Raw genomic sequence first — 18,831 nt, 5'->3', positions numbered from 1 at the left:
GTTAAAGATCCCCCCCCCCCCCGTGGGATTTGAACTTGATATTAACTTCATTGATTCTCCCTCCTTTTGAACCTGCAGCTTCTTGTGCCTTATAGTTACTCTCCTGGAAGACTCTCTTCTTAGTTGCCATCACCTCGGCCAGAAGAGTATCGGAACTTCAAGCCATTTGTGTTCGTCCTCCATATCTTATTTTTCACAAAGATAGAGTTTCACTCAGGACTAATCCTTCCTTTTTGCCCAAAATACCCTCGGAGACAAATCTCAATCAGGCTATTGATCTTCCTGTCTTTTTTCCTAATTATTCAAACAGAGCTGAACAAAAGTTACACTATTTGGACGTTCACAGACAGTTACGTTTTTATTTGGATAGGACCAAACAGTCAAGAAAATCAGATCAACTCTTCCTGTCCTATGCTGAGGGGAAGCAGGGCCTGCCAGTTTCTAAGGTAACCTTGTCCAGGTGGCTAGCCTCTATTATTACCTTGATCTACCAACTGAGACATAAAGAACTTCCTTCAAAACCAAAAGCTCATTCCACCAGAGCATTGGCTACGTCGGTAACTTTTCAGGCTAGACCTCCAATGGAATCTATTTGTGCTGCAGCAACATGGGCCACTTCTCATACCTTCATTTCACATTGCAAGTTGGATATGGCCTCCAGGAGTCGAGCTGTTTTTGGTTCCACTGTGCTCAAGAGTCTGTTTCGATGAGCCACCCAGGGCTCAGCTGCTAGGGGCACTGTCCCATCCAGCAAGAATGAAGGCGAGATAGACAACTTAACATTAAGAAGTTATGCACCTACCATAACGTTTCATGTTAGCTATCTTCATCTCGCCTTCTTTCTTGCGTCCCACCCTCCATCCCCCTACCTGGTTAGGACCGAGAAGAATCCCTTTTGAGGCCTTCTTCCTACAGTTGACCTTGTTTTTAGGTTACGTCCTCCTCTGTTTGTAGCACTGTAGGTAAACCTTTGGTGGGAACTAGTGTGGTTTTTTTTTCCATGGTGTTAGCTTTCCAAACGAGATCTGGATATCTGACGCCTAGCATTGTGGGATAAGGGGAGGCCTCGAGCCGATAAATAGCTCTCGAGCTTTAGAAAAAGGCCAAGTCGGAGCCGAGGATCGGTTCCGCACCCATCCAGTAAGAAAGAAGGCGAGATGAAGACAACTAACATGGAACGTTATGGTAGGTACATAACTTCTTATTCCACAGTATCTGCAGATTATCTTGCTCCCTAATACATAACTTTCACCTTTTTTGGGGTACAAATGGACCAGATCGGTCTCACCACAGGTGAACAAATTGGTCATTTGGGTACAAGAAGGAAATAATTGGAATGATGCTGACATCGCCAAGAACAACACCAGAACTATACATTGTCGGGCCCTTATTGTAGCTAGATATATTTGCTCTCAGTCCTCTATTTCCGATATGGCTTCAGTAAGCCATCCGACATCAGATCTTCCGAAAAAATCATAAGGATAAAGACAGATGGACCGCACAGGTCCAAACCTACAGATGATGCTTCCGTTAAGCTAGTCGTCAATTCTCCGGTCCTCAGTGAGGTGCTTTCGCAGCCCCTGATGCCCGCTTTTGTGGATTCGCAGGCCGCTACTGAGACCCTTTCAGAGTCCGGTATGCCACAAAGCTCTTCATCGACTAAGGATCCTGTGGTTGTCTCTACCTTGGATAGGTCCGGAGCTGCTGAGCAGGCACCGGCTTTCGGGGAAGTACTTCACACTACCAATTCTCGACACAAACCAATGACTTTCGCGTCTTCTGTTCTTTCGAAAACTACCGAGTTTCTAAGGCCCAGGGTACGAACCACACCCAAGAAACTGATGACCTCCATCACAGACACCTGCTTCTTTGCCTCCGTCTCAAATGCTTAAAATGGTGGAAGACCTTATAATGTTGATCAGGGGAATCCAAGCTACCCTTTCCAAAAGAAAAAGAGATTTGTCCCCAGTAGTCTTATCTGAACAGGAGTCCGATGACTACGATGCCTCTGAATATGAAGACATGCAAACCCCTCTCTGCTTATGAGGATTCTGATGCAGAGGAATCCATTCCTTCAGCCTCCACCTGAAGATTTTTCCTTTGGGGAAACCCTTTATACTTTAAGGGAGCATTTCCAATGGGAAAGTCAGGACTACCCTCAGTCTAAAGAGAGACTCAGGGAATTTTTAGATCTTCTATAGCACAGACCCCTGGCCATTCCTGCTGTCCTGGATGTTGTGGATGTTTTCATGGAGTCTAGTTTAACTCCTGACACCCTCCCTCCCGCTCCCCGAAAACCTGACCGGTATTAGAGTCCCTGACTCTCACAAATTTCTTTTCAAAAATCCTACTGCTGACCCTGAGGTCATCTCCCAAGGGCCTAAAGGAATTAAAGCAACGTCTGCTAAGAATCCCACCCCCTCAGATAGGGATTCCCGAGCATTAGACAGATGGGGTAAAAAGTATACACCTCTGCTACTCTTGCTATTAGAGCACTAAATTGTCAGTTCCATATACTAAAATTCCAGCAGCATACCATGGAACTCCTCAAACAAAAAATATCAACTTTTCCAGCTTGTGCAGAAAGAGTTGCAAGACTTAATGCATTCTGCAAGTCAAGTAACTAAGCACACTTTACACTGTGGTTTTCATGCCCTAGAAGCATCTTGCAGGGCAGCAGTCACCGGTTCTGTCCTTAGAAGGCATGTTTGGCTTAAGGAACAGCCCTTGCCAGACCATGTCAAATCTAAACTATTGGATGCACCCTTGCACAAAGACAACTTATTTGGCACCAAGGCAGAGGAGGTCTTAAAAAAGATTGAAGAAAAAGCTAACTCTATGCAGGCAGTTAAGGATTTCCTGCATGACCAGCCACCCAGGTTCAGTAGGCATTGCCCCTCCAAACACTGGTCCTTTCCTGCCCCCTCCAGGTCAGTTCAGCCCAGACCCCAGGGAAGCAGACCCCCCCCCCCAGACAGCCACAGGGAATGCACAGATCAAAGCAATGGAGTACCTCCACTTCTAAACCAGGGAGTGCAAAGTCATCCCCTCATGGTAAGAACTCACAATGACTCTCCACTTTCACCCCCTCCCTCTGCCCACCTGCACTTGCCCCTGGGAAGAAAACTGTCCTTCCATGCAAGCACCTGGGCCACCATTACCAACGACTGCTGGGTCCTCACCATAGTGACCTAGGGATACAAATTTTCTTTCCACACTCTACCAGCCCCAAAAGGGTTCCCAGATCTACCTCCAAACCAGTGGGCAGAGGCCAGAAAGCAAGTCGTTTCCTTGCTGTCCATGAGGGCAATAGAACACGCCCCTGCAATACAGATAGGCCAAATTATCTACTCCAGGCTCTTCCTGGTACCCAGAAAAGAGAGCACCTGGCACCCCATCCTCAATTTATCCATTCTAAGCACCTTCCTGGTGATACCAAAATTCTTACCCTTAAGCAACCTACTACCTATGCCCTCCAAGGATGCCTGGCTAGCCACCCTAGACCTAAAAGAGGCCTACTTGCATATCCCAATCAGGGAATCCTGCATCTACGTTTCAGGGCAGGATCTTTGCACTTTCAGTTCTCTGCACTTCCCTTTGGCTTATCCACTGCTCCCAGAGTTTTCACAAAATGCCTGGCTCCTGCCATTGCTTTTTGCAGGCAAAGAAATATTCAAATTTACCCATACTTAGATGACTGCCTAATTCAGGCAGTCAGGAAAAGCTGCTCAAGCACCTGGCCTTTGTAAAGGACCTACTGACCTCCCTAGGGTACACTATCAACGAAAGGAAATCCAAACTAGTACCCACCCAAAAAATTGCATTCCTGTGGCAAGCCTGGGCACAGCATCCCAGATGGCATTCCTTACACCAGAAAAGCAAACTTACCTGACAGTCTATTTCTCTCAGCTAACCACCAGACCCCAGTTATCTGCAAGGAAAATCCTGCAAGCTCTGGGGTTCATGGCATCTTGCATTCTACTCATTCCATATGCCAGAATGCATATGAAGAAACTTCAGTGGTACCTAAAAGCCTTTGGTGTCAACACTCTCAAGACCTGGAAACTCTTACACCAGTGATACGTTGTCTAAGGAAAGATTTCCTTTGGTGGCAGCAGCATGCTACCACAACAAGGGACTACCCTTCTCACCATCCCACGCCACCCAGACCCTCACCACATATGCATCATGCTATGCCTGGGGTGCACATCTGAATGGCAGGTGCATACAGAGCCAATGGAGCCCACATCAAGTACATCTGCACATCATCCAAAAAGACATGTCAGCTGTCCAACACGCATTGACAGCTTTCAGACCCCTTCTCTCCCCAGAGGCTCTACTGATCAAAACAGACAACACCACAGTGATGAGGTATAACAACAAGCAGGGAGGGACTCACTCCTACCCTCTCTGCAGGCTTGCCATGACCATTTGGCACACAGCCTCAGCCATGCAACTACACCTGTTAGCATAATTCCTGCCAGGCTCTCTAAACTCTCTGGCAGACAACTTAAGCAGAAATCTTCTGGACCCACACGAGTGGCAGCTAAACCAAAGAACCTTCACCCTTATAACTCAGAAATGGGGCACTGAAGGTAGGCCTCTTTGCTTCCCACGCCAACCATCAGTTCAGCAAGTTTTGCAGCAGGGATCCTCACTGCAGGGCCTGGAAAGTGGATGCTCTGTTTCCAGTGGGTCAACCTCTCGGTCTATGCATTTCCCCCACTACCTCTCATTACCAGGATACTGCTCAAAATAAAGGAGGAAAAACCAAGGGCAATATAGATTTTTTTATAGATTGTTTTTAGGGTTCTTGTACACAGACCTGAAGAAGTCTAGAAGGACGAAAGTGATCTTTGTTAATAGGTTATGAAAATAGAAATAGATTTTTACATGCAAAATGTATATGTATATATTTATATATATTTTTTGATTGCCAAATGAACTAAGGTTGATATATTTCCAGCCATGTAATATATTGTCTTGGATAAAATCACAGACTTAATAATCTGGTTAACTAAGAGGTACCACATCATTATAAATTTGATTTAAAGTACATAAGGGTTATATATTATTATGACAGCTACTAAGTAGGGCAGGACCAGCTCGAATATCACACTGATGGGGGAAGGGATGTGAAATTTAACATGTGTACAAATAACACTTTGTTTTACAGCACAATAAACCACTCCCATGCCTGATAAAAAGTGTATGTATATTTAGAAAGCTTGTGAGGAAATTATTACTCTATTTTTGTTTTACTTGGATCGCTTGTCTGTGTACTTAATAAAGGATTTTCGACTGGAAACAGACTGCCTGCCTTGCTTGGATTACTTTTGAATACTTAGTAATGCTGTACAATTATATATTTTCTATTATTTTTTTGTTTATTTTGTTTTGACTTAAGACGAGTTTAAGTTCGCTACTTGTACTACTATTGTCTGATCTGATTAATATACAGTGATTAACTAGAAATATATGGACTGAAAATCTTCCACACAGAGAAGTTTCTTACACTGTCTTGTTTTTGGACCCACTACACTTTAGTGGGTTGGTTTGAGACTTCGGGGATACCACGGAGATTACTTGTTTGATGTATGTGAGATACTGAAGTTTTACATTAGTAGGACCAGAGAGTTCAGGAAAGCAGACCCAACTCTGTCATTTTCTCCCCTAAAAAATGATCTTCCAGGATCCAGAGTCACTTTATTCAGGTGGATTTGTGACGTCTGCTGCTTTTCTCAGAAGTGCTTCAATAGATTGTGTTTGTGTAGCTGCCACATGGTCAAACCTCAACACGTTTGCTAAGCATTACCAATTGGACACTTCATCCTGGGCACAATTCTCCTTTAGGGCTACCATAGTGAAAGGAATGTTGGCTTATCCAGACCCATCCAGGTTAGATAACTAGGGACTCTGTCCCAGGCATTACTGAAAATGGACCACCTCTTATTAGAAATGAAAGTTAAACACTTGGCATAATGACATTTGAGCATTTAACATAATGATATATTTGCAAAAAGTCCAACTCATCTTCAGTAACACGTTCATTCCCATCCATATGCTTATTTAAAATTTCCAAGATATTTGTCTGCCACTAGCAGAAACCCTAGCTAGCCACCGTAAATGTGTGACCATGTTCATGATAACATATACAGATTTTCCAACTGTCAGCCATTCATAGTGTCAGAATAGTCCAGTTTGAGATTCTTTTGTCAGTTTTGATTTTCTAGGTCTCCCTTCACATATTTTGGCCTTCTACACTTCTGAGTATTAGCTGCATTTGTTGTCTGGCAGATGAGAAAAATACAAACTCTTATTTTGCTTTCAATGGTGACAACCTAGTAAATGCAGGTGGAACGTCTCCCATTTCTTCATGTGTGTTTTAGCTGAATACCTGCTAAACAGTAGAACATGGCTGTCTGGGAACAAGCAGATATGAAGATTAAAGCTGGGGTACAGGGCATAACATCATGTCTGCTTTCAAGGTAGTATGTAAGTATTTTTTCAAGTTGTATTGTGGTTTCTAGGAGCTTGGTGCATTTAGGCTTATTTGATGTGTAAATGAAAAAAAAACTGTTGGCACATGATCCTGATGTCCAGAAACAACCCCCCACCTGATGGTATTCTGGATGAAAAGAGAATGTGGATCTGGTCTTTTGTTTACAAGATGTTAGCCTGTCATGCTTATTAATTCACATTTTTCTATGAACAGAACACCTGAACTCACAGTTTGTGCAATTTCTTTTGGATGTGATTGAAGATGGATTGCCCACAGATACAACAGACCAACTTCCTGACCTTTTTGTCAACATTCTACTCGCTTTTGATCTTCATTTGCAGGGTAAGGTTAAGAATGGGCCATGGTACAGGTCAGCTTTCCTGTAATGTTTCATAACTTAGTCATTATTCTTCATAAACAGTATGATAAGATTGTAATTATTGCTTAGCATTTGCAAAATCCCTACCTTAGTGTGGTATATGTGTGTTTTAAGAAGCCGTCATTTCTTTTTATGTTAAGGATCATACAAAATGTATTTGTTATAGACATGTAGCTTTAAAATTTTATAGAAAACAAAAGTACCAATGCACAGAACAGTTGGAAAGCAGAAGTACACTTATGTATGCAGACAGTTTTAAGAGCCAGTGAATAAGGAGCATATGATGAGCTTAAACCCCAAAGAAAGAATGTGATAACAAATGAAGACTTATACTTCCACCATTGCTCTGCCTTTTAGATAGACGTGCCCTACTTCAATCTTTAGTTTTTCTTTTTAACTACTCCAACACATATACACATGGGCTTTTTGTCCGTCTCATGCATTCTTTACTGTTTTTAACAAGACCACATCTTTCTGTGAAGTAATTGTTGGTTTTCCTTCATATGTCTGGTTGGTACATTCAGTTTCTGCTTCTTTATTCTGATGCATCTTTTGGGAAGATGAGGCCCTTCTAGCCTAGGCTCTCTGGATTCACTAATAGTTCTTAAACTTTGTCATAGACTTATTTTGCATTCTTTAATATATATTAAATGTTAACCACATGACTGGATTTGTCCAGGCTGTGACCCTAGCCATTTGGTAGAAACAGTACTACACAAATATTGACACTGTTGTTCTGTTTTATTTTATTTCTGTTAAGCAAACTGATGAAAATTCTTACTCCAGTAAAAGATCCAGTAGTTCACTGTTTGGAGTTTTTATTTTTATTTATTTATTTATTTATTTTTGCAATCACTACAGTTCAGGAGTTTTTTTAAAACACCTTTACTGATTTATCACTAAAGACAGAGGTAAACATACATTTATATAAAAGAAAACAAACCATCTTGCCATGTTCACAGTTACAAACATTATACATTAGATACATTCTTTTATACAGCTATCATCAGTCCATCATTGCATAAATTGCTCAGTTCCTGACTTCCCTTAAACCTTACTCCTCCTCCGAAATATTATTTTGTATGTATTGTTCCTCCAATTTTCTTTTTTATGTAATTTGCTCCTACCCTTTTCTATAGATCCCACTTCCAGTTCTGTTATTTCTCTTACAATATTTATTTCTGCAAAATATAGTTGGTTTAGACTTCGATTTCCATTTTTTTAGTAATCGTTTTTTTTTTTGGCGACCACCAGGATTAAACTTAACAAGGTCTTATTTATGTCTAGTCAGTTCAGGTCCTGTATCCCAGCTCAAAAATATCATTTCTTTAGACTCCTTTGCTCACCAAATATTTTGACAGTGTACTCAGAAGGGTGTTTTTAAAATCTACCAATTCATTACACTCCCAACATGTATGTTCTCAGTTACCTCTTTCTTTCCTGTCATACTTCCAACATTTGCCATCTACTGAGGAAAAATTCTTTGGAGTCTGCTTGGGGTATAAAATACCTATGCTAACACTTCCAAACAAAAATCCTAAATCATCTAGACTTTGCATATTTGGGAGTCATACATATGTCCTCCCATTGTAGAGTTCAGAAGTCTTGATGAGTATTTTCTTTGTTACTGTAACAGAAATATAATGTATATTTAAGATCAGAGTTTATGAATTTTCAACAATGAAGACAAATACAGTGTTGCATTTTGTACATAGAATAAGAAGTGGTGCAACTTATTGCGGTTTCAAAGGCTAGTAGAAGAAATGACACAGAATGCAATTTACAGTGGTTTGTGTATAACTGTAAGTATTTACTGCCTAGTGATGTTTGGTACCACAGTACAGATATACTCAGGTTTCAAATTGATGAAAATACAACTGCTTCAATAAGATGTGGAAAAATAAAAAAAGGATTAAACAGTCAGTACACAGTTGTGGAGTCAGTGATATCATGTCTGTATAGTAAGTAAGGGATGTTATCAGAAGTACAGATAATAATAAGTCAAGAAAAATGGAAAACATGACATGAAGCATGCCTAGGGTTTAGTCATGAATTCAAAGTCATATGAGCAGTAAATAAGAGTAATAATTATTTATGCTTCTTTAAAATGAAGCTACTTTGATAGGAGTTGAATAAGGGTTAAAGTTATAGATGTATAGATAATACTCTATCCACCATAATGATGGGTGTTAGGTGGTTATGTAATATTTGCCTGAAAGTGTTGTAGTCTGTCAAAGCTCTTAAGTCATTGGGGAGTGTGTGCCATCCTGCTGAGACATTCTGAGAAAAGGACCTTGCAGCCATTGTTTTATCAAAGTGGCAGTTGGGTGAGGAGGGGCAAACTAGTAGAAGAGCACTCACCATAGGAGATTTATGGGAGTATGCAGTGTCCCTTGTGTGTAGGATAGGGCAGTATCTAGCAAACAGTAATTTAAGTGTTATGGGAGATTAGGTGGGAAGTAGCCGTGATAACTACTTCACCTTCTGCATCATAATACGCTGGTGTTTTGTAGTGTCTGAGTGTGATAAATTCTACAAATTAAACAAGTTGTTTTTTTCAAGGCTTTGGTATTATAGAGGAGTTGAGTACAGTTACTGTGGATAAGCTTGCATTGCTATTCTAACTTAAGAGCTTAAGAGATGGAGGAATTTATAAGCAGATTTGTCCTTCTCTAATTTATATGGAGTTACATGCATCAGTAGCATATCTAAATATGACTGTAAATTATTTTTTTATGAGATCAGTTGCTCTTGCTACTATTGGAACTGTCTGGGTATCTTTGAAGTGACTCCTGTAAGGTTTCTGAGAGGTGCAAATTGAACATTGTGATAGGTGTCTAAAGAGTATTCACAAATATCTAATGCTATTTATCAAGTTTTAGTCTAGATTTGAGGTTGAGGAATGAGTATTTGGAGCTTTTTTATGCATTTTATTTATTTTCATAATACTTTAGGTTCACTTAATTTAGGGCTTTTTGTCTTTTCATGTTAAAATAGCTTTGGCAGTGTTAATTACCATTCTTGTTGAAATTTGCACTTTCTAATGCTGGAATTTCTCTTATGCCTTTCCTTGAATCATCTTATGGCTTTGCTGAATCATCTTCCATGTTTGTTTCCATTCTTGATCCCACTATTTGAATTTTTCTTATTTCTTAGGTAATAAATAAGCAGCTGTTTAGTTAAAGCAATTTGAGTGAAATTGCCTTTTTGAATTGGTTCAGACAGATTAGAGAATGTGGATAGGGCTGATTTTAGATTGTGTTGTTAACAGAGCACAAGGGAATCCTAGCTGATGGACTGGCCCGACTCCGAGATCCTCTGAGCTGTCCCTTCACCTTGGAGTGCCAGTGCCGGATAGTTCGGCTCTGGCATCAGCTTCAGCGCTGAACCAAGTGGCACCTCGAAACTAGTATTTGTTGGGTTCTACAGGGAGGGGTTTTTGGTCCTATTTAAAGGTTTGCCTTCTAGGCTTTTCAGAGAGTGCTGTCTTGTTCTGAGGTAGTAGACTTCCCTCTTAGGCTTGGATCCATTGGATCCATCACTCCCAGAAAGGAGGAAAAGATAGCAATCTCCCCCTGCTGCTTCTCTCCCGTTGATACAGTCAGCCACTGTAAGTCTTGAGTTCATCCACATTGAGGACCCCCCTTCAACTTCTGCATCCTCCCTGGAGCATCCCAGTGATGAGGTTCATTGAAAACTTGCATGCAAAAGAAGGCATTTTGACTCTTCCTGGAGTCCTTAACTGAAGATACTGACTTCGGTGAGATGGAGGGGTCCTCCACTTCCCTTTTGAGGACATCTTATTTGGTGAAATCCTGGAACTGCTCAGACAGAAAGGCGGGGGGGTCTTCAGAAACTTGATCCCAGGTAGAAGAGTCAGTATTTCTCTAGTCTTTTGGGGCTGGCTTATCTATTTCTTAGGTTGTCTCTACTGTGGATGAGATGTTGAATTTAGGCTGTGAGTGGGCATGGAAGGTGCCAGACATGGCCAAACCAGAGCCATGTAAACCTGACAAATGTCCTGTGTCCCTGAAGGTTCATCCATACTGGAGCAACAGTCCTGCTGCTGTTGATTCTTTGATGGTGGCAGCTGTATCAAAAAGGAGTTTGCTGAAGAAAGCCCCACTGTCCACCCCCCCAACAGGAAGTCAAGGGTGCTGGACAGATTTGACAAGTGAATTTATGCTTCATCAGCTTTTGCACTTGGGGCACTGAACTATTTGGCACATGTTATGAGCTTCCAGAGAGATTTTACCAAGGAGCTCTATGAATGTTTTTCAGGGTCCCTTTCTGCAGAGAAGAAGGTCTGTTGATTCTCAGTTGGCTACCCTTCAATCCCTTTTGTATGCATTTTTCTCATTTCTAATGTGACAGAAGGTGCTTCTAGAGCTGCGGGCACTGGTATAACTCTTAGGTGACATGGCTGGATGTGCCTGTGTGACTTCATGGAGCACTTAGGGATGTCCTTTGTCAATGCCCTATATGATGACTTGGTACTCTTTGAACCAGAAATTAGGGATGCAGCCCAGGTGTAGTGAACAAGATGGTAAAAACCTGTCTACCATAGAAATTTGTTTTTCTAGCCCCCAGTGGACCTTCTCCAGAAACCAGAATGGGGTGAAGAAACTGTGTTTCTGCGAATCACAAGGGTTTACTCTTGATACTGCTGGTGAGAGATCCCACCCCAGGCAGAGGATAAAAACTCTAATGTTGGATCATGCTCCCATGGCAGAGATGGTCTGCAAAAGCAAGGCTTATGGGGTGCTTTCTCCAGCAGACCTTACCAGTACTCCTGAATGTTTGCATGACTGCTGCACTCTGGAAGCAGTCGGGGACACTTATCCCTGCACCCCATGGCCTGAAAATTCATCACTTGAGATATTTGGCTGCAGAGGATCATAACCAGAGGCTGCTTCATCCCTTTTTTCTCCCCTATGCTTGAAGAAACTTCCCAATATTCCACTCTCCAAAAAAAAAAAAGGCAGCAATATTAGAAATAAAAAAGCTGCTACAAATTTGGATCATCCAAGAGGTCCCTCCAGACCAACAAGGGTCTGGAATTTGCTCATGATTCTTTTTAGTGTCAGAAAAGAATGTGGACCTCAGGCAGATGAAATTCCAGATGGTCTCTGTACAGTCCATTCTTCCATTGCTAAAGAAGAACGATTAGTTGTGCTCAATAGACCTTCAGGACGCATGCTGCCACACAAAAATGAACATGCTTCTGAAGGTTTCTCCTCTTCCGACTGGGAGCTAGTCACTTCCATTTCAGATCCCTGCCATTTGGTCTCACCATAGTCCCCAGGTGTTCGCCAAATGTATGACAGTAGTTGCAGGGTTTCCAAGTGTTCCTATACCTGAATGACTGACTACCTCATAACTGTCCCCACCAAGTATTCTCTATAGGCAAGGTACTTGCTTTGTACTAGGTATTACCATGAACACAACCAAGCCTAAACTTCATCTTGTCCAGACTTTATAATTCATTGGAGCTCTCTTGGACACAAAATTGCAAATTGCCAAGCTTCCATGAGTCAAGGATTTCTAGACTCCACAAACCGGTATCAGCTGTCCTTTCCTATCAGAAGCCACCTGCAAAAACAATCCTATGTCTTCTCAGCTCAGTAGTGGTTGTCATCACTTTGATTCCCCTTACCAAATATCACATTAGGGTGCTCTAGTGGATTCTGTCTACACAGTGGTCAATCAGACAACAGCCCATAAGTTTCCAAGTCTGTCTCACTAAAATCTGCATGACTCGTATCCAGTGACAGCTAGAATCCCCAATATTTTCTCTGGGTCAACCTTTTGTACTACCTTCTCCCCAAGCCACAGTGACCATGGGTGCCTCCCAGCTTGGGGGGTGGGGGGGCATGCCTTGGGAATGGCAATGGCAGTCCACAATATGTGGTCCCCTGAAGACACTAATCCTCACATCAACATCCAGGAGAATAAGGGCAGTCCTCCTAGTGTTGCAGACCTTCCAAGAATATCTCCCACAGGTGTGATTTCAATCCAGACAGAGACAGTATGTCTGTGGTTTCGTACATCAACAAACAAGGAGGGACACAGTCTTACTATTTGTGTCAGGAAGCTGTGAGGGTGTGGCAGTGGGCAATGTCTTCTCACTGCTTTCTGATAGTAACACACATTATGGGGAAGTCTAGGGTTCTAGTGGACAGATTGAAAAGGTCGGTCTTCACTCATGAGAGGTCCTTCAGCCTGACAGTGGAAGATCAGATTTTCAGCCATTGGGGCCAACCATGTTATCATTTTGCCCCATCCCCAACACCATCAAGTGCAACAGGTACTTTGCCCTAATCCCTCAGGAGGGAGACTCACGGAGGGGCACTCTGATCCACAAATGCCGGGTGGTGGGGGGCTTCTATATTTTTCCCCCACTCCTCTCACCCTGAAATTTGTTCAGAAAGGACTGACAAGGCAGGCCCCAGTAATCCTCACTTCTGGTCCTGACAAGTGTAGTTTCCTTTCCTCTAGTCTAATATGATTCTCCTACCTTGGGTGCTGGACCCCATTCCAGATCTTCTCTCTCACCCATCTAGGATGCCTCACCCAGACATTCAAACCCTTAAGTTAACTGCATAATTTCTCTAGCTGTAATAATGGTAGCTAGGCCAGGCTCTCTTCCCCAGGTAGTCCACATTTTAACCTCTTCACAAAGACCTTCCACAAGAAAGATCTGTAAGAGTACAAGGAAGAGGTTTTCCATGTGGGCTTCCAGCAAAAATTTGGACATATTTTTCCCCCTCTCCCATTGATCTTGTGCTTTCTGGCATCTTTCTTTCACAGTGGATCTAATATCAAGGTCCAGCTAGCAGCCATTTCCAGCTTTCATGTTGGAGAAAACATTTTTCCATTGCCTCCCTAAATTGTTTAAAAGCCTTCCTTAGCCGTACCTTCTTTCTCTGACCCCCACTTAGGGACCCATTTTCCTCCTTGGGATATTGTCATTCTCCTACAAGTCTTGATTAGACTCCCTTTTGAACCTGTAGCTGTGGCCAACTTAAAATATCTAGCGTGGAAGATTATCGCATTTTGCTAGGAGCGTTTGAGTTACACGTCCTTTCTAGTAAACTTCTTTATTAGATCTTCTACAGGGATAGAGTTACTCTAAGAGCAAAACATTTCTTTCTTCCAAGGGTGGCTTCTGAATTATCGGTTAATCAGTTTATCAACCTTCCTGTTTTCTTCCCAAATTTCTCCAATAAAGGAGAATGAATATATGTTGCACCTGCTTGGCTGTACATCGCCATCTTCATTTCTACTTGCATTGCATTAAGAGGATTATTAGCAAGATTTGATCAGTTGTCAGTTGTTTGTTTCTTTTTCACAGAAAAACTGGGAAAGGGAGTAGCTTAAGTGACTTTGTCTCTTGATGGTTATCTGATTGCATTTCACATGTCCACAGAGAGAAGGGGCTCTCCTGACCTTAATGTTCACTCAACTGGATCTGTGGTTACCTCTTCAGCCTTCTTTTCCAGAGTATCACTTGATAACATTTATGCTGCAGCTACTTGGTCAAATGTAGATACCTTAATTTCTCAATACAAGCTGTATTTGCAGTTAAGGTTAAGAGCTTCCATTGTTTCAGCTGTACTCCAGAGTATCTTTCCATGAGATCTCCCAAGATTGATAATAGCTGGGGTCCCAGGCATTGAGGAATGTCCCAGCCATTTTGAAATGGATAGAAGACACATCAGATACAAAGGTTATGTACTTACATTGAGAAAGATCTGTGTTGTCTGCTACTGTCTTTCCTCAACTTCCCGCCTTCCTTTCCCTATCCATTGCATTTTATCCATTACTCCGGGAGTGACTGTACTTAAAACTACCTTGTCTTGGCCATGTACTTTTCAAGCTCTAAGTTTGGATGCTGTTTCATCCTAAGAGGTATTTGGGTCTGTGTGAGAGGAGATAATATGCTTTATGCTAGGGTATTGGCAAACACGATCTGTGGTAACTCTCTCCTTGCAGGGGGTTATGGGTAAGGGGAAGAGCCTGAGCATTAGATCCAACGTGTGAGAGTGGTCAAAGTTGGATCTGAGAGGGGTCCAGTAACTCAACCATTGAGGAAGGACAGAAACAGCACAGATCTATCATTATAGTACGTACATAATTTTCATTTTTGCTAAGGTGGTTGGGAATGAGAATGGGGTGGATGGTGAGCAAAGTGACCTCATGTTTTGTTACACTGCTCACCCCAACCTCTATGCTTCTAATATAAATCATAGAATAGCCATATATATAATTGTCTGTGAATCTGCTTTACACCACACCTCTTAACTACAGTATTAACTTTTTCTGCCCTACCCTTGTTCCTCCCCTCACCTCCATTTCTCTGACTTTCTAAGTGCTAATCATATAATCTGTTGTCTACCTGACAAACCCACTAGTTCACCTCCTCAAATACTCAGTGTTCAGAATTTACTAATGCATATGTATCTTTTATACTGTAATAGCTGCCTCTACTTACATATGAATGTAATTTAATTAATAAATGTGTGTAATTAGTAATGAATGTTGTTTAATGTCTGTTAATGTATATTAATGAATTTCTGTTTAAAAATGTAATATGTTGAAGCTTTTCTCCCCAGGATCCCACTGAAAAGGGTTTTTTTGACCAAACCCAGACAAACCTGGTAAACAAAAGTAAAATAAATAGAATAAAATAAAGTGGTCACAACAGCACATTGCACCGAGGCTGTCAGTAGGGTCAGCTTTGTAAGAAGCTGCCTTCCAACACCGTGAATCAGAAGTAAGAGGCTTAAGAAATGTAAAAGCCATAACCAAAATTGTAAGTAAATGGATTAAAATAAAGACGTGAGATTGTTAACAAAGCCTGGTATTAACCTGCTGACACAGCCCCTTATTTTGCAGCCATATTCAATAGGCCTAGGTAGGGCAAGATGCCAAAGTAGAGAAATGCAGTTATACATTAGGAAAAAAAACAAGCAATCCACCTAAGGGGATGAATCCTCAAGGAACCACAGAGGATTAAGGAAGGGGCTTGAATTTTTTACAGACCTGATCTATGTACCTTAAAATCTGTATGTATTGTTATAGAGGGGTGGGTGTGTGGCACTGAGCAGAATAAAATAATACTTTTGTGCTGCTTGGTATGGCTACTAGCATAACTAAATGTGCATCTATGCAATCTTGTGTATAGAGTACAGCACCCTACTGCAGAAATACAGTGACCATCTCTTCACAACAAAGTATGCCCTTTGAAAGGCACTAATTGTTTTACTACATAACCACTCTTGACAGTCAGCTTTGTGCAGTATTAGCTGGAAGTAAATAGACTGTTTTAATGTCTCAATACATTCCATTTGAACTATTCAGCCATATCTATTTTGCACATGGGTGGGTGCTCCTTTCTTAAAGAGCAGCAACCATACTTCTTGTAACTGTGGTGCTTTTCCTAAGTGAAATATTTCAGTGAAGGTAAGTGTGAACAGTCAGCCACATAACCTATATGAAACAGGTAATGAATGACTAAATATAGGTCTAGCAAAGAATGGTAGTAGCCACTAATTAAGGTAACGGTGAAATAGTGTTAACCAGAGAAGAGACTGATGAAGCATTCTTCAGTATACTGTATTGCTGTTAACAAATAGTGAATGTTAATGCAGACAAAACCTTCAATAAAAAGAAGTTAACAAATGGTTGAATCAAAACTAGCATTGCTGAATACTGTGCAGTTATCCATAGGATTCAGAAACATGGCAGATGCAGTTGTGTCCAGCCTGCAACTGTTCACCTTTATGCAATGAAGCTTGGAGCTCATTGACAATTATCAGTGCAAGAAAGTGTGAGGGGGGAACTTATACCAATTGTGGCTGCAGCAGAGTTAGAACTAATAGCACGTACTGCTGATGTGCAGCTACAAGGTAAGAAGAGGAAATGCAGTCAGCATTGACTGTGTACATGCCTCCCAGGGACTGTGAGTGATCATGCACACAAAGATACCGCAAGTAGAAGACTTCATACAGAAACCTTAAATGGCAAGTATACTGCTGTTCTCTGAACACCAGAAAGAAGTGTGAGGAGGACTTAAGAAATGGCAGTGTTGCTTTAGTTGCCTCGGTACAAACGTTTTTGGCAACATAAAGCATTCCTAGTTTTTGATTAGTTTTTCTTACATAGTTTTTTGAATACGAATTTAAGATCATCATCCATAATAGTTTGCTATGAGAAGTGACTTCAGTGGTTGCATTATCAAGAGAGATGACTTTAAAATTTGTTTTTTTCATGGGAGATGGATTTGGGAAAAAGGTACAAAGTGAAAACAGGTTTTCTTTCATTTCCTGAATGCAGAAACCTGTCAGCTGGGAAGACTTAAGTAATTGGCATATACAGTGTAATCTATTAGTCAAGAGAAAGGACAGTGACCAACTAAATAAGTGAGTCTTAGAGTGTAGGGGCTACTCTTTTGGAGGGAGGATGTTAAAGCTAGTTTCCAGCACAGGCAGGCACATATTTGAGCAACTGAAGTTTTAATACACAGCAAGGTTCTTCTAGTTAAATTTGCTTACATTGTACAAAGACAAAATTCCCAGTGAAAACATTTGGTATTTGGCCCTTGGGGTAGAGATCCTGCAGTATCTGGAACATATAGATATATATGTATGTATACATACATATATACACAGTTGTACTTTCATATCTCGAAGTACTGAAATACCGAATTTCAGTATCTCGAGATGATAATCACAGAAATCCACTACAATGAAAGATTAAAAAAACAGTCACTATACTGAAAGTTCATAATACCGAATTTTCAGTATGCGCCATTCTGTTTTCTTTGTACCCTCCATCGCACAAATGTAAATACAAACATGACCTTCCTCCCTACACCATCACAAACCATACTAGCAAAACCCTAATAATCTATGTTTAAGCAAGGGGGAAAGCCCCCCTTGCACCCCCCCACACCCCTGCTAATTATATATATCAACTCTGAGGTCGCACTACCATGAAAAAAAGCAACAAACGTACAGTTACATGATCTATATAAGATGATTGTGTTACAGCTGTATTAGAACCGTATGTCGTGTGTATATCAAACTGGTCTGTACAGATGTATGTTAAAAAGGTTTTTGTAAAATGCTTGTGCTTAAAATGGATCCACAGTGTGCCCTTCTGGAAAAGAACAGAAATGTACATGCACTATTGTGACTGTTTTAAATGTATATATTTTAACAGTAGAAACTGGAATACAGGAGGTTAACCTCAGTCTAGTACATTTTAGAAAAATAACTGAAATTAAATTACTTTATAGGCTAGGCCTGAGACACAGGAGTCTGTGCTGAGAGGCTTTTTGTATTGTCTTGGAAGTGTTTTATTGTTTCGTGATTTCTAGCAACTGCCAAAAATCTGAGGAAAAGCCCTTGCCTGTGTATTTTTACAGGTAGATGCTAAATACTGCTGGATTCCAGCAGTGGGGGTTTCACCTGGGATAGAGTCAGATGACAAGAAATTATGTCGTTCTGCAAACTATCCCAGCAGTGAAATTTGAGATATTAATTTGAGAGGTCTTTTAGAGAGACGCAGCATTCTGTATTCTGTCTTGGACCTGACAAACAAGATCCATTCACCACACATCTGCCTTGCTCTGAGTAAGTTTCTAGGTTACAGTATAATTCTCCTGGATACTGTTAGGAATATAGTGAAGCTTAGTTTAGATATTTTCCTTTGTTTATTTGAGACTATCCACAATGTTTTAAATATTCCTGTGATTTTGAACACTGATGTCACTGTGAATATATATTTAGTATTGTTTTGTTCTTTTATTATTCATTATTAAATGTATTTAAATCTTTCATTGTGGCTGACCTGTGTAAAGATAATTAAGCTGTGAGAGTACTTGCATATTTATTTGGTGACACTGTGTAGGCCACTCCTAATAGCCTTGCCCTTGGTCAAACTC

General features: G+C 41.0%; 1 protein-coding gene across 1 annotated transcript in view; it reads left to right on the top strand.

Annotated features, from left to right (window-relative positions):
- NCKIPSD (NCK interacting protein with SH3 domain) overlaps positions 1-18,831 on the top strand; it is a 1,945,114-nt gene that overhangs the window by 1,363,421 nt on the left and 562,862 nt on the right. The window contains exon 10 of the mRNA XM_044078525.1: positions 6,716-6,844. Within this exon, the coding sequence (XP_043934460.1) occupies positions 6,716-6,844 (129 nt within the window). The remainder of the gene's footprint in view (positions 1-6,715; positions 6,845-18,831) is intronic.

This window comes from Protopterus annectens, chromosome 7.part1 (assembly GCF_019279795.1).
Source record: "Protopterus annectens isolate FY-2018-M chromosome 7.part1, PAN1.0, whole genome shotgun sequence".
Classification (NCBI taxonomy): Eukaryota; Metazoa; Chordata; order Ceratodontiformes; family Protopteridae; genus Protopterus; species Protopterus annectens.
The sequence above is the reverse complement of the archived record's forward strand: the minus strand, read 5'-3'. Positions and strand labels throughout refer to the sequence as shown.